The sequence below is a fragment of the Hippoglossus stenolepis genome, chromosome 2 (genome assembly GCF_022539355.2).
Source record: "Hippoglossus stenolepis isolate QCI-W04-F060 chromosome 2, HSTE1.2, whole genome shotgun sequence".
In the NCBI taxonomy this organism is placed as follows: Eukaryota; Metazoa; Chordata; class Actinopteri; order Pleuronectiformes; family Pleuronectidae; genus Hippoglossus; species Hippoglossus stenolepis.
In genome coordinates this window covers 20,414,380-20,431,673 of record NC_061484.1, presented here as the reverse complement: position 1 = coordinate 20,431,673, position 17,294 = coordinate 20,414,380, and the positions used below count along the sequence as shown (strand labels likewise).

The 17,294-nt window shown below is 42.7% G+C and overlaps 1 protein-coding gene across 2 annotated transcripts in view; it reads left to right on the top strand.

Moving 5' to 3' along the window:
* Positions 1–15,447, top strand: part of bnc2 (basonuclin 2) — a 154,036-nt gene extending 138,589 nt beyond the window's left edge. For both annotated transcript variants that reach the window (XM_035175463.2, XM_035175473.2), the window contains exons 5-6: positions 5,130–7,510; positions 14,326–15,447. In XM_035175463.2, the coding sequence (XP_035031354.1) occupies positions 5,130–7,510; positions 14,326–15,148 (3,204 nt within the window). In that variant the 3' untranslated portion in view covers positions 15,149–15,447. The remainder of the gene's footprint in view (positions 1–5,129; positions 7,511–14,325) is intronic.
* The last annotated feature ends 1,847 nt before the right edge of the window (positions 15,448–17,294 follow it).

Sequence of the window (17,294 nt, the reverse complement as noted above, 5' to 3'; positions counted from 1 at the left end):
AGTAGGAATCAAACTTGAGTGGATCTGTTCCAAGTTCTAATCAGGAACATGAGCTGGTGCAGAAGGTCCTGTCTGGACTTTATTGAATAACCCGTACATCCATGTCAGCTGTCTTAACAGGGTTGACGTTATATGGCAAATCAAATTTGGCAGGTAAAATTTGTATGTCTATGTAACGACATATGGTCTTCCACAATACTTTTTTTTCCCTTCAAAGCTAACAATAATGGCTTTCATCTTTCAACAATTAAAGATAGTGAATATTTTATTTGTCATATCTATTTAAGCTGTTGGTATGAATAAATTAAAAGAAGCAGGACAGGAAGCAGTGACAGAATAAAATACAACATTATTTTCAGGAGCTGTTTTAACTCTTGTATCTCATGCAACTGCAAATTGTCACTTATTAAAACCAAACCACTTTCTGCTGAAGTACAAGATGACACCAATGTGCTATTCTTAGCTCAATGTGACTCATTCCAGAGTATCTAAGGGAAACAGGATAGAAAGGCTGGCATTTGTAATATTTACATATTTAAAAAAACATCCAGATCACTGCCTGGCCCTGTTACAAGCACCCACACTGTGACATAATTGGTACTGATTGTTCCATAGGGATACAACTGTTTGAGGACATGATTCTACTGTTGACTTGTTGACTAAATATCAAAGTACAGCAGATTGCCATTTTCCTGTAAAGATGCAAGTTACCGCCTCGCAGCTGAGAAAACATCAAAAGGTGGATACACAAGGTCACATCCAAAGCAACACATTCTTTTGATGTGCAAAGCATAAAGGAGGAATTTACAATGATCACACAGTGCAAATTTCAACCTCTATGATTCTTACAAATGTCTTCCACCCACGTTTGGACGTAGCTACTGATTTCCCCTTGGTCCATCACAGGGGAAGAAGTAGATCTCGTTGTTCACACACGACCTCTGACCTCTGCCACTGGGGAGCCAATGGGGGAGCAGACTGTGCCTTGGGAGCTCTTGCCCTCTGATGTGATGGCTTCAGGCAGTGGGCTTTGCATGAACCCATCCCCCATGGCACCCCTTGCCACTAGATTCTCTGCATTATTCATATGGCCCGGGTTGGGGTGGGGTGGAGCGGGGAGAAACAGAATATGGAAAAGGAAGCACCAAGGTTCAAGACCTTCTCAGATCACAAGGAACTTCTGCTTAACCTCCCCTGAAGTAGCGAACACAGGGATAGAGCAGTTTTTTTAAAGGAAGTGGATCTGAGAGCAGGACTGAGGATCAATGGGGGATCCCCTCGAGGCTTGGTGGAGATCGCATTCAGTGCAAGGTGACTGGCGAATCAATGTGGTTCCCATGGTTCATTTTGCCATTGTGAGAACTGATCCTCCTTTTTGCGATAATGTGATACTGTCTTATGATCAGTTTAACTGCCCCTACGTTTAAGTGGAAGCAGTGTAACTACACAGGTCCTACATAACTGCACACCATGCCAGTTTATAGGTCAACATGCTATTATGTTACACAAGTTCCATCGGTGTCTTGAGATCTCTCATCTGTTTGAGTGTATACGGACTCGTCAACCGTTAGCTAATATTTTCTCTTTCTTTTTTTACAATGTGCCCAGCGCAGCATCTCTCTCCATGCTGACCAAATAGACTCAATCATTGAATATGATAGGTGATAATTAGTGAAAAGCATATACATGTTAAGCTGTTAATCCCTAATGCACACTATGCAACCTAACAATGCTGCACAACCCGGCTCTTAATACAGCCCAGCACATAACCTGCTAATTGCATAATTGCCTGATTTGTTTAAACTGACAGTGGTGCCCTGGTCCATGACAAGGCCATCATTTGCTCATCCTCATTGTCAGCAATTTGCAAGGAGGATACACCACCACACACCCCACTACACAACATCCAGCACCACAGTATTAAGATACAGCCATGAATTAAGAATGCGTCGCAGCGGCAGAGAGATGAATAAATACAGCCGTTGCTAAATTAATTCTGAGAGACATGGAGGCAGGCGGATAAAATAAACTAATAGCAGCAGGCTGTCCAACAGATAAAGTGGGTACCCTCTCGTCTCTCTTCTGTAATTACTGGCTAATAGTCATTAACCTGGCAAACAGAGGTTTAGCTGTATTGTTTAAAGGACTCTGGGATGCATAATGACAGACTAATATGTCATAGCACTGGCGGAGATGGGGGAGGGGTGGATTAATGAGTTTTCCTGGAGGGAGTGTACAAGAAGAGGTGGGGCACGCCTGGAAAATATAGGGGAAAGAGGGCCACATTAAGCTAATTGGAAGATGAGTGCCTACTTGTAAAAGTGCTTCTAATGGCATATTTGTTTCTCTCACAGCATCACAGGGCTAATGTAGGGGAGTGGAATGGTGAGACTCACTGTGGTAATAGTCCTTATAGGGGCCTTTGTCTACAAATGTTTGTCAACACACTTTATATACTTAATCTCCAACCAAATCGTGGACATTGGCCTTTGACTGTTTATAATTCCTTATGACGGTTATCTCCTGCGAAATTTAAGACAAAGAGATAGATTGCAAAATATACTGTTGGAAATGACCCACTGAATTGTATTGAAAAGTCTTCTTGGCATAAAAAGCAGTAGCAGTTTCTACATGGACTGAACCTTGATCGAGTTTCTCCCTTCACGTTCTTTTCAAGATTGATTTGCTCCATTTTTGAGTTTGCGTTGACTCTCTGCTCAAAGCCCGACCCTGGCCCAAATACTTGCTGGCCTCCAAAACTCAATTGACCAGTTAACGAGGAGGGCTTGGATAGCGTCCTCTGGCCTCCTCGCAGGGTCCACTGCCTAGCAGAGCTGCTGACCTGTTCTGACAGCTGGTTGGCCCTTCCATGTACTAATAGGTTGCAGTTTGGCCTGTGTCACTGTGTTTTGGCTTTTGTTTGACTTTGTGAGTGGGGATCTGAAGGAACAGGGTAGGACTAGAGAGGCCTGTTTCATCCAGTCAGTGATTGAGACAGGCCCAGGAAGTATGTGTGGGTATGAAGGGCATTGGTCAAGTCATCTAGTTGATGTGTGTAAAAATGCTTTCAAAACTTTACTATTGATTGAGATGAATCCCAATTTATTAATAGAACTCCAATTAAAAGTACCTCCTTTATAAGAGTTTATGAATGTTTTGAAGAGCAAACATCTAAAGTGGGCCAGTTAAGAAAGTGATATTAACATGTCTTAAACTGGCATAAACTGAGTTAAACATGGTCTACCGGTGATTATTGAGATTCACTGCAATTATTCATAAGAATAATACAGTTAAATTGCTTTTAGAAATTTTTTTCTGCTTCTAATCAGAGTCGTAAATTATGGCTAACACTCAAAAATGTTTTCTCTTTTTTTCGTGACAAGAAAATATCAAAAGACTGCAGCGCTTCTTAGAACTACAATTTCTTTAGAAATGATCTGGCTGTGGAACTGTTTAAAGATTCACTTTCTAATTTGCTTTCATTTTTTTGTTTCAATTAAATCAAATAAAAGTACTAATGCCCATATGGCCATGCAGTATGAAATAATAGTGCCCAGGCTAGAATTTAAAGTCATACCTTCAGGCAAAAACTCCAGAGCGCGCACAGAATGAAAGTATAAAATGTTTTTTAATGTATATTTAACAACAAATACCCCAGTGACTATTGATGTTTCGTCTCAGAAGAATCTATTTCTCCAGTATTTCTAAGGGCATGATATGAAACCACTCACACTTTTATTTTCTCTGTTTTTCTGCTCGTCTTACTCTGGGTCTCTCCCTGACTCTCTCTCTCTCTTTAGCTGTCTCTCTTAAAACATTTATCTTCTGTTTTCTCCTTACAGGCCCTTTGTGCTTTGTGATGTTGGTTTTTACAGCTTTTTACTCACCAGAGTTGCCATTTATGTTTTATAGATGCCAGCAGCTTGGAGCACATTTGAAACGTTACCATTTCACTGTGACTAATTGTCATCGCTTGCGTTATTCCCTTGATGTCACTTGCGCTTGGTCCCCCAGGAACCTGTGTGTGAACTGCCGTATTTACACAATGTCTCTCTTTCTCTCCCTCTTTCATCTATTTCTATCTTGTTCACACAAACACTCATACTATCTTATGTAACAACATCTGTGGCAGTTACTGTTTGAGTATAATTCTGTGAAGACTTCTGTCATCGGTGCTATGAAGCAGGAAAAGATGTGGGTTCATACACAAGGACAAAATTCAATGCAGTAGCTCAACCACAAAGTCAATTTTCAGGATCTGCCAAGATTATTTTCCCAGAATCCCCTGTCATCCCTTGGTGTTTTGACAATGTTCACATTTTCAAGCCTTTTTATTTTTCAGCAATTAATAGCACATCTCCAAAAGACTAGCCAAGTAAATTGCTCTATTTGGAAAAATGCCCAAGTCCCACTGGAAAAGTTCTGCCAGGGGTTGTTAAAAAAATATCTTTTGTTAATATTTGTTCTTTTAGATTTGTGCCACTGTCAACAAAAATGCATCATTAGTTGAGGATGCCGTAAATGACGTATGCGGATTTCACCATTACTAGTTGATGAGAAACAGTTTGTTTATTGACATATGATATGATTAGTACTTAAGGTTACACAAGTTGTACATCCTGAGAACCCCCACTAACATGAATCATGATAAATATTCAGCCTTGCGTAAACATTTTTTATCTTTGAATGACCAAAGCCATACTGATCGAAATCCTGTCAGCCAAGTAGAGATTAGTGGCTTTATTTAAATATTATATTTTATGTTTAGTTTTTTTTTACAAATTTGTTCTAGCTCAGACATATTCCTGTTTATAGAACAACCTCAATGATTTTTATTTGTTTACTTGGGACTCGATTAAACTCCTGAACACTGTCATTGTTTGATTAATGATCACATTTTCAGAGCAGACTTCTAAAAAAAATGGTATATGGGAAAGAGAAGGGGAGTGGTATTTGACAAAGCTCTGTTAGTTACATGTCGCTCTAGGGGCCTCTGAATTTCATGAGCAGAAAAGCTTGCCCTTACAAACTAACCCCTGCTCTATCCTTTTCTTTGACCACACTGATTATGCACAATCAATAATGGTTTGTGTTTCTGTCTTCTCTCTTCTCTCTTGTGGGGCATCTAGGATACTGCAGGCAAGGTGCTAGACCGCTGGTCCATCATGTCCCGAGAAGAAGAGATCATCACCCTGCAGCAGTTCTTGCGCTTTGGTGAGACCAAATCCATTGTGGAGCTGATGGCCATTCAGGAGAAGGAAGGTCAGGCAGTTACAGTTCCCTCCTCCAAGACAGACTCCGGTATTAGGACATTCATTGAAAGCAACAGCAGGACCCGCAGCCCTGGACTCCTGACGCATCTGGAAACCAGCAGCCCATCGAGCATTCACCATTTTGAGAATATCCCCAACAGCTTAGCCTTCCTCCTGCCCTTCCAATACATTAACCCAGTCTCTGCTCCGATGCTTGGTTTGCCGCCAAATGGCCTGCCTATGGAACAGTCCGCCCTCCGGCTCAGGGAACCCAGCCTGCCAAACCAAGGTGAACAGGTGGAGACCAGTGAGTCAGAAGTGTCCCTGTCACCCTTCCGCTCAGGCCAGAGCCCAAACCGTGGAGCCCTGGGAGCCATTAACAACAACATTGAACCCAAGACAGAGCCCAACAATAGGGCATCACCCATCTCGCCAACCCCTTCCACCCATCAATCTCAACAACAGACACAGCTCCAACAGGGTCAACAGCAGTCCCAAAATCAATCTCAGCAGTCCAATAGCTTGAGTGACCATCAGGTCCACCACCACTTTGTAAAGGACGAGCAGTCTAAAACCATCACCCATTCTTCTTTTTCCTCAAAGATGCATCGCATGCGCCGCATGGGATCCACTTCACGCAAGGGTCGTGTGTGCTGCAATTCTTGTGGCAAAACCTTTTATGACAAAGGTACCCTTAAGATACATTATAATGCTGTACACTTGAAGATTAAACACCGTTGCACCATTGAGGGATGTAATATGGTCTTCAGCTCACTTCGCAGCCGTAATCGTCACAGTGCCAATCCCAACCCAAGGCTACACATGCCAATGCTGCGCAATAACCGTGACAAGGACCTCATCCGTTCCAATTCAGCCCCTGGTACACCTGTCATCTCAAGCACCAAGAATGGTGGCTTCACACTTACCAGCCCTGGAAGGCCACCACTGGGCTTCACTACCCCACCAGTAGACCCTATGCTTCAGTCACCTCTGCAAAGTCCACTGGTGTTTCCCTCGTTGAAGTCAGTTCAACCAGTCCAGCCAGTGCCCCCATTCTACCGTACACTGTTGTCCCCTGCAGACCTTGTCAGCCCTCCAGTGTCACTGCCCACAAGCCCCATCCTGCCCACTGCCACTAATAGTACCAGCCTGATGGACCAGCACCTCCTGGCTGCAGCTGTGGCTTCACATAATAATGTTCATATGTCAGAGGCAGGACCCATGTCCCACCGCTTACCTACACCTAGCGCCAATAATGACCTCACAAGTGGCATCAGTGACCCCACACCCAAAAAGAAGCCTCGTAAATCTAGCATGCCAGTAAAGATTGAGAAGGAGGTGATTGATGTGGCGGATGAATACGATGACAAAGATGAAGATGATGAAGATAACATTCACCGAAATCACCATCATCACCAGTCATCACTTCTTCACAACAACATCAAAATCAATGGAAATTGTAACAGCCACAACAGTGGCAGTGGTAATGGAAATCACAGTGGTGGTAGTGGGCAGCAATCCCCTTCTCAGGATGAGATGAGCCCTGGGTTAGCTCTGAGAGGCATGATGAGACAGAGTGAAGATGAATGCCGTGAAGGGAACCGTAGTGACAGTAGGGGAGGTAATGATCTGCGAAGCTCTGGTGAATTACGTTGCATGGACAGCTTCACCTCTGAAGACCAGGACCATGAGAGAGACTTTGAGAACGAATCTGAAAACTCTGATTCCAAGATGTTCTACCGGGATGAGCTCATGGATGTGGATGAACATCCAAAACACAGCAGGGTTGGAAGAGGTCTGGACAAGGAACAGGATGATGAGGCAAATGAGGAAGCTCATTTGCGAAAGGAAATGGAAGGCAAGGGCCTTTCCTCACCCTCTCCTCATCACCACCCTATGAAGATCAAGGAAGAACTGAATGATCCTACCTATGACATGTTCTGCATGGGCCAGTATGGCATCTACAACGGAGGCATGGCAGCGGCTGCTGCCGCTGCTGCGAGTATGGCTGCCCTGCATGAGAGCTTCATCTCTTCGATGGGCTATGGTGCCAGTCCACCCAAATTCCTTTCTTCTCAATCACCGGAGGGAGATCCATGCTCAAGTCCTGACCCCAAGATCTGCTATGTGTGTAAGAAGACTTTCAAGAGCTCCTACAGCATGAAACTGCACTACAAGAATGTGCACCTCAAAGAGATGCACGTGTGCACTGTGGCTGGATGCAACGCCGCTTTCCCTTCCCGGCGGAGCCGAGACAGGTTAGTGCTAGAACTTGGTATTGTAACCTATTCCTTTTAATGTGATTGTGACAGTTGCAGGTAGGTTCAATGGAAATATTTAATTGTCTTTATTTTAAAACATGACTTACAAACTGCCACTACATAACTCTACAGAGTATATGTTTTATAAAAGCCATGTCAAAATGTTAGATATTGGCATTTTTGGGAGAGAAATGTCTTTCTATTTGAAGTTGATAAAGCAAGATTTAACTGCAGTATTTCATTACTGTATCACATTTACCTTCCAAGGCTATCACTTTAACATCTGTTAGCTAATGGAACACTGAAAAATGAATTCAAGGACATCTGCTGCTTGTCAAGTCAAAGTTCAGAAGAGTAGGGTGTTAGGATCAGAAACACATACACACACATTCATACAAGTACTCTGATGTACCCATAAACCCCCCAGCTGCAGTGTGTTGTTTACCTGCCCTCACTACCTCACCTTGTCACAGGGCGGTGAAGGCGCATATATTAACATAGACAGCAGTTTGTCAAACCACTGCATCTATTAGCGCATTAGGAGGTGAGGCTAGCCATGCTCACCTGGGCTTGTTAGCACATATCAGTTCCACACACTCACTCTGCAGAATATATATACTGCAGCCGCACTGGCACCAGGTTCATGCTATAATTCAAGCGGAAGGTACATTCACATCACTGGTGCCCTGGGCTAGTTCAGGCTCCCCAAGGAATTCAATTTTATTTTTGTTTTTTTGCATAATGGGAGGGACTTTTTCGAGTTAAATTAGCCAGTGTAGTCATGTTTAATAAGAAATGTCCCATTCACAATCCTTTATAAATATCTAGGAGCAATATACATCAGTATTGTTTATACTTGAAAAACTTTCAGATTTGGTGACACAGAAAATTATATTCCCAGTCATGTAAACAATCAAGTGTAACAAATACCTTTATCTCTTAAACAGAACTATGCTGTTCAACATAACAGTCTCTTTATTTCTGTTCTTTATTGCGTAAAGATGAAAAAATCCACCACCGCTAACTCTCTCCTCCTAAACTTGCTGCTCCTTCTCCACCCCAAGCCTTTTAATGCATTTGTTATTTCAGTGGCATCTGTTCCTACCGATGTTTGTTCATTAGCAGCATGTAAATAGAGCAGGAGATTCTGGGACTCGTATTAGAATGCATGTGGGAGGGGAACAGGGGGGAGCAGAACAGGTGACAACTTAGTGTTTGTGAAGGTGCAACCCTGCTGCTCACCTGATGCAGCTGTGCCGACAGCCGCAAGATGACAGCAAGTGTTATTTTAGCATCCACTGCCTCGGTGTGCTGTGCTGCCACCAGTGATTTTTGTTAGTTCCCTTCGTCAGAAATAGAGAAGGCCTGAGGCATGACCGGCCTGCTGTGTAACATGTGTAACACACTCACACTCACACACACACACACACACACACACACACACACACACACACACACACACACACACACACACACACACACACACACACACACACACACACACACACACACACACACACACACACATAGGGGACATGTACAAATAGCAAAGAAAAGAAAACTACTTATTTTAAAATAAATCCAATTGAAAAAAAAGAAAGTCCCATAGAGTTTTGTGATGGAGGAAAAAAACTTAAGAGAATAGCTCACAGAATAAAGTGCCATCGGTAATTTACAGACAGAGCAGAGTGAATGATTTAGTCCCTTCAAACTTGAATGAGCTTTCATAGGAAATATAATTGTAAGAAAAGATGTGGGAAAAGGGCGCAGAGGGGAAGGAGCATTTTTCACAAATATGCAGCCAGGTATTTGGTATCAAAGCCAAGGTTTAGTGGTCGGCTGTAGACAGACACAGAAGGGCTCGCAGATTAGACTTCTCTGGAAGGGAATAAGGGAACATGTCAACACAACGCTTCATGTGCTCTCTCTCCTCATGTGTCACTTTGAATGTGTTTGTGTGTGTGATAGAGTTTTACTCCACTATGAGAAACACCACCATATAAATGCTGTTTGAACACAAAAGGTGGCAGAATATATGAGAGATAGAAATAACTTTGTAGTGATGAGGGACAATTGTGAATCTAATGTATTAATACATCTTTGAGCCGGGGGTGTACTGTATAGCTCTGAGTGGGTGAGACCCAAGCACACTATTGTTTCCATACTTTTTCTGTGGGGGATAAATTCCTGATAGCATATGGGACATATTACTCTGCCGCTGGTTCAAACAGGGAACAAAACAACAGAAGAGGGGCATTGCATAGCTGAAGGAATCCTGGGGCTTTGAGACGAGTCAATACACTAGCCGGGCTCTCATCAAATCTGTCCCTGGATAATCCTCTAATGATATAATGCATGTTCGAGTGTAATGGTAGCAATAAAAAGGGAAAATAATTTGGTTGTTTTCATGAGAGCATTTGCGCTGATAAGATTAAGAAACTGCACGTAGAAAGATATTTGCACAAAATAATGTTTCAAATGTTTATTACTAGTAAATTAGATCAAGTCCAATTCTCTCTCCTAATATGATTTTTTTTGTCAACAGTGATAGGAGTAACAATTAATAAGCCTCCCTGCAGTGTTTCACCTCAGACACAACATTTAATACTTAAACCAAAGTAATTCTCTTCAACAGATAAACAACAAATATTAGAAAAATAATTTGAATTTAAATAAGGGAACGGTACCCTAGTTGTTATTTAGTCTTATTTTCACAGCTGAATAATCCATGCTAGTTAAGTAGCATTATAATATGCAGGCCTGCCTGGCATCCTCTTCTCAATTCCTTCCAAACAGCTGTTGACATCCAGCAACAGGGAAGTCTTAAGTACCTCGCATATCTGATTAGCCCATTGACCGAGTGAAAAGCCAAAGGCACGTAAACACACCATCAGACAGCAGGATCAAAAGCTCCCGTATCAAAGTGAAGAAGAAAAGGAAGAAGTCATTCAAACTACAGAGAGAAACAACAGGCGCGATGACATTGTCAGGGTAGGACACTGGAAATGCACTAGCATTGAAAGAGTGTCAGAAGTAGTTGTTCTGTTTGAATTCCTGCCCTTTTTATTTTACACTGCACACATGTTTAAAGTAAGACTGTAGACGGTTCACACACACATACAGGAAACGATAATTCATCGTGCCCTTGAGCAAGCATGTAATGTGTGTGTTTTTGAGTGTAAAACAGAGTGCGACATAAGTGTGTGTGAGTGTGTGTATGTGGTTTTACAGTGGGCTGTTTTATCCCAGCCTCCCGGCAGCCTGCTGCACGGAGGTAAATGATTGCATATTTATTGTGGGGAGCGAGCAGCGTCGGCTGAAGTGTTGAAGAAGGTGCATGATTAACTGCTGGAAAGGTGCACATACCAGTAATCACGGCCATTATTAGCCTCGTTAATAATATTTTCTAACCTGGAGACGAGCTTTGCCTTACTTATCTCACTTTCATCAGCCTGTCCCGCTTTATTTTCTTTGACCTTCACTCCAGCATATAACCTGTTCCTTCTACGTCGCTACCGCAAGTCAGTGTCCTCCCTTCCCTACATTCCCACGGTGCAGCAGTGCGCAGCCCGTCGTACCCACATGGGCCACTGCAAACGGAGAGTGAAGGTTAATTATGTTGGAGAGTCTCTTTCCTCCCTTCTCCTTTCTCTCTCCGTCTCCCTCCGTGTCCCTCGGTCCCCGCTCGGCATGTAGGCCCAGTTCCGCTGCTCCGCAATCAGCTCTCTGTTTGTCTCTTATAAACAAAGGGCGTGCTGCGTTTAGAGAGAATACGTTAGCGAAAGCCACTTACCCTCGTTAAAATATCTGCTGATTAAAAGATGGAAACTTTTATATTACACCCCTTTGGTTTATCATTGCCTACATGCATCCCTCTGATGTATTTTGTGCAGAATAAAAGGGAATTATTTCACTCTCTTAGTTAAATAACAGAGACACCCACACAAGCACATTGTAATCAATAGGCTTTTCAAATCGTTACTTGTACATAACAATGTTTTCATGTGATATTGAATGCATATTTAATGTGTATCCACTCTTTTATATTGTACTGTGGAATAGGCTGAAACAATACAAAGGAGATGTAACAGTGGCGGAGAGTGATAAATGTTACTAAAACTCTTGTCCTCCCACATGCGCCCAAACCTCATCACACACCCCAAATGACAGGAAAGACAAAGGACCACTGGTGTCAGTTTAATACCACTCAGCTTTCCATCTCATTTACGCATTATGAGTCATTTAGACGACATGCGCGCACGTATACGCACACATACACACACACTGACACAACAACAAGGGCAAGGGCCATCGGATGATTAACGCCAGTTGGGACAGGCACACACTCGCTCTGCCTCCTCTGCACAGTCAAAAATGGGCTCTCAGGAGGCCTCCCCCATCTTTTGGGCGAAGATGAGACTGTCAAATTGGTTTGCCAGCCACATTACTGGCCAACAGGGAGGAAGAGATGGAAGCGGGGGCTAAGGAGTTGGGTTTGGGGGAGGAAAGATGGAACGTACTGAGGTGGAGGGATGGAGGTGAAGGGATAGAGGGGAGTGGGAAATGGGGCAGAAAGTCTAAATCTGATAAATGAAGGGATAAATGCATTATACCCTCTGTGTGTAGATTCAGCCGAGTTACTTGGATTATTCAGGGCAATGCAGCATGGCCGACACTAAACAATGTTTGTGCAAATAATCATAAACTGGACTCTTTCTCTCCTCTTTAGTCTTAATCATTTTAACTGGTTACAAATGACATTTTTCCTCACATCTATTTTATTTGCATACATCTGTAAAATGCATAAAGATTCTGGTTTAGATATTGTTGTAATTTTCTGACCCTGTGATGTGAATCTTGAGTATTTAGACTGGCTACTGTAGCTCTAGCGCAGACTACTTACTGCATGATGTTTAGCATGTTTGACTTTAATATCTTTAAAACCGAGATATAGCAATGGTTAAATTAGAGCTTATTAGCAGTGAGAAGGTGTTGTTTTAGAGATGGAGACATGTTGCAAAGGACCTGCCTACTTGAGCATCATCAACAGCATCGCGCACGTAAAGTTTAACACAGCAAATCTATGACCCCCCCCTTCTCACATCAAAGCCAGTTAGCTGCATGGTGTCCCTGCAGAAATTGTCACATTTTCTATATATTGATCCCCGACTTTCCTGGACATTCTTAAAGCACTCTGGCCTCTCACAGCCAAGTGTCCACACATGTACTTGACTAGACAGGGATACAGGCTCAGCGCCACAGACATTGAATCATGACTCCCATGCTCCAGCCATAAGCCAACGCCATATGGGTGCAACTGTACTATCAAAGGATAAAAAAGAACAAAGGATTTATATAGTCTTTTTGATCGAAGTCCTGCTAGAAGGAGGTAGTATATTTTCTGTTTTTCACACACGCACACACACACACAAAAAGACACTAGCACGTGCAAACACACACACATGCAGTGACAGCCACAGCCAATCGATTTGCCACGCTCCCCCTCTCCTCAATGCTGACAATGCTCGAGTGGACGGGCTCCTGGTTGCTTGGTTCACAGAAAAGGGTCCCTCAAATGAATGTATTTTTACCTCTTGCAGGACAATGTCGGATAGGGAAGTAAATAATTAAAGGAAAGGGACCCTTTTTGACTGCATCAACCCTGCCACTGCTGGTAAGCTCTACTATCCATTGTGACTCCATCTTTGCCCGTCCTGCTAAGGATGATTCTCCCCCTCCCTATTTTTTGTTTTGATTTTTTTTTCTCCCACACGTGCCCTCCCTGCATGGATACCCTTCACATTAAAAAGGCACTGAGTGTTTGCATATTTTCTGATTTCATTTGAGTGCTGACCTGATATTCTGGGAGTGGGCCTTGTGTATGTCTTATCTGACACTGGTGATAGTTGCTTAAGTTTCCTTTTTTCCGTGTTTTGCAGTTTTGTTGTGACATTGTGTGCAGTGGGTCTCCCCCTTTTTTTCTTACTCCAACTTGGCAACTGTGAAATTGGAGCAAAAAAAAGCTTTGAATTTTGATTTTTCAAGCCCATTTTGCCCCAGCATCCTTTAGCATGGCTTTGTGTGCTCACTAAAATCCTCACTAATTGTAGCCTGGCTTAAGCATGGCACTTGTTACTGACTTTCTTTCATCAGCTGTAGCACATTGTGTGATATAGTTTGCTTTGTGTTTGGGAAAAAATGTCCATCTTAATTAAATCCAGGGCTACATAAAGACATGTTCACTGAGGTGCTCGATTAAGCCACCTCCAATAGGGAGCGAATGCGATAATGCTGTCAGGGCCTAGTGCTAATATGCTATCCAGTTCCCCTCGATTATCACATTACCACAGCTCGAATCAATTGATAAACTCCCATTCAATATGGTGGAGTATTTAATTGAGTCAGAGTCTATTGGATTTGAGGGCCGTGCAGTGCAGACATGCTGACAGCAGTAAACACTAGCAGTATGCTCTCTCTCTCTCTCTCTCTCTCTCTCTCTCTCTCTCTCTCTCTCTCTCTCTCTCTCTCTCTCTCTCTCTCTCTCTCTCTCTCTCTCTCTCTCTCTCTCTCTCTCTCTCTAATGTTAGTCCTCTTTTCTGCGGAGAGCTGCAGGGTGGATTTCTCTCTCTCTTTGTTAATCTCTGTGTATCTCCACTGATAGTAAGAATATTTCTATATGTAGTGGTTCCTAGATATATATTGAACTTTGAACTTTGAAGAGGAGAAGTTTGGATTTCATCACTGTGGCTATTTGGTATTCTATTACAGTTTTCGTATACTGATCTAGAAATGTTTATGTTTACCCACGTTAGGCACAGCTCCAACATCAACCTGCACCGCAAACTGCTGACCAAAGAGCTGGACGACATTGTCCTGGACCCCCAACTCACGCCACTGCCCAAGGACCTGCGAGCTGAGATACTGGCTAAGATCTACGCCGGGCACCACATGGGCTTGGACCCTATGGCTGGGATGGGCATCGGAGGCGCCAGCCTTGGACACACCGGCCTGAACCACGATGCCCGTTCCCCCATGAGCAATGAGTATTTCCACCACCCTCTCAGCCACAACCTCAAAAATCACCACACCAACGGCTTCTCCCATGGCCAGCCAGATGACTACATGGTGCTGGACCTGAGCACCACATCAAGTGTTCAATCCAGCAGCAGTGTCCACTCCTCACATGAGTCAGATGAGGGCAGCGATGAAGGCATTCTTCTGGATGACCTGGAGGAGGAGGATGGAGAAGAGGATGAGGAGGAGGGTAACAGCGAGGGAGAGGACTGCTCCCAGCGTGCCGAGAGGCAAGCTGAAATTGGGCAGCGGGATGAGACTGGAGAACTCAGAGGAGAAGGACATGGTGAGGGGTTGGAACCTCCCTCCTCACCATTCCTCCTTTCGTCCACCGGGGGCAGTAATAGTGGCGGCAGTGGGATCCTCTGCAACATCTGCCACAAAATGTACAGCAACAAAGGGACCCTGCGCGTGCACTACAAGACTGTGCACCTGCGAGAGATGCACAAGTGCAAAATTCCCGGTTGCAACATGGTGTTCAGCTCAGTGCGCAGTCGCAACCGACACTCTCAGAACCCCAACCTCCATAAAAACATGCCCTTCTCTACAATAATAGACTAAATAATGACTTTCTACTCTACCCTCCTGTCAGTCTGCCCGCTCCTCCCGTCGTTCCTCATCCTTATTCCTCCTCAAATTAGCTTTTAACCCCAGCCCAGGGCCATCAAATGCAGGCTAAGTGCTTGTGTTCCTCCTGCCCTCCCTCTGTAAGTCATTGCAAGACATTTGTATGTCCCTCTATAAAATTCATTGACTCTAAATACAGTTTATTATTTTGACCTTTGACTTCACCTTCTTTGGAAGAACAGGACGATACTCTTGAGTACGGAGTTTACTTTATAACAAAACTCCAAACTTGTACCCCCTTTCCTTTCAAACCTCTCCCCCACTTTGTTTTCATGTCCGTCTCCAAAGAATCTATTCAAACTCTTATTTGTGACTTTGCCTGCAGAAATAATAGTACTGAGAAAAAAAAAAAAGAAAATCTTCTCGTTGTATTTGTGTAATGATAGCTTTTAAATGAACCCCCTTACAAAAGCATGACAGCTTCATTTGTAAATAATGTCCCAAGAGGCTTTTGGTGTAAAAGATTTGTATTGATGGTTGTTTGCTCTTTTTTTTTTCCTCTCTCTCTCTCTCTCTCTCTCTTTCTCTCTCTCTCTCTCTCTCTCGATCCTTATGGTTTTATGTTACAGTCCAGTACAATACTTCCAGCTATAGGCAAGAAAGAGGTAGCATCTTACTAGCTTGATTCATTTATGTTAGCTTCAAAGATATGTTTTAAACTGAGTCCTAGGAAAAAAAGAATATCACGTGACTTGCTTTATCTACTTGTTAGGTATTCAGAGGTTGCCGGCATGCTTTTTTAGGCTCCTACACTGATATCATTCTCTGTATTTCTATTTGATTTTTTTTGTTTTTTTGTCTGTTTATGTTTATGAGCTTTAGTATACTAATTCAGTTTTTGCACTTTGCATCTATACAAGGGGATGTGTAATATTATTATAATGAGGAGTTTTTGCAATGGTGAGTTTAGGTGTTGTTTGGGGTCATCGACGGCTACAGTGCCAAGGGAAATGACAGTACCTTCAACATACTTGTGCCAGTTCAGTTTTTGCACGTTCTCAGTTTCGAAAAACATACTTTCACAACAGGAAACCTTCCCCCCGAACAAAGCCTGAGATCTTCCCCTATCTCTTAAAACACGTATTCAGAAGGTGTCTCCAAAGTGTCTTGCTTCTGCACCTAATCCAGGTGTGACTGAATATGAACTGCTGTTTCACAAACACAAAGTAAATACTGATAAAGCCTCCTCCTCTTTATGTTTATAGGAGACATTGTGTATGGTTGCCAGTTATGATCAAAACACTTAACTTCAGTGGCTGAGTGAGGTAATCTGTATAAAGCATGACCTTTTTGTGAAATTGTCAAAGTTAGAAAAGCAAGAGCTCACATTTTTTTCCCACAAAAGGCATCTTAATAACATATGACTGTCCCGTAAATTTAAAAAAAATAGAGATAAAAAGATGAAATAGTCCTTCAACTGTGACCAAAACTAAAGTGTTTGCTTTAGAAAAGATGTTTCATTGTGACATTGTACTTAAATCATGCCCCATTGGATTAATATGATGCACTTGAGTCTTAAATCTTTTTGCTGTGATATTTTTGGTATCGGTTTCCATTTCTGAGTGTTGGCTACAAATGTGCTATATGAAAAATGTCGCCATTTTCCCGGCTGCTTGGTTGCAGCCGTTTTTTAACATGTCCATGACTGTCTTACGGTACAAATATTTCCAGTAACTGGGCAAAGTAGCCAAGGGAAGGGGTATTTATTGGTGGGTGATGTATGTTCATGGAGATGTTTTTGTCCAGTATGAAAATATTTTTTGTAAAAAGACAAAAAAATAGAGAATTGTTCATCAGTTTGATTTGTTTATCAATGTATTAGCGATGCCATGTGTTACTATACAACAAGACCTTCTCTTACTTGACTGGTGCTACACACAGGAGGGAAAAATATGCAGTGTTATGTCGCGTGCTGTACAGTATTCACAACATCTTACATCCATAACAGTGTTGAGCTCCATTTGTTTCATATTTAAGCCGTTCTGCCATACAGACATGACCAATTCCAGTGAAATATTTCATTAAAAAAAATTTTTCGTAAGACTCCGCGCATATGAAACATGCAGTTTGCAGCCAACAC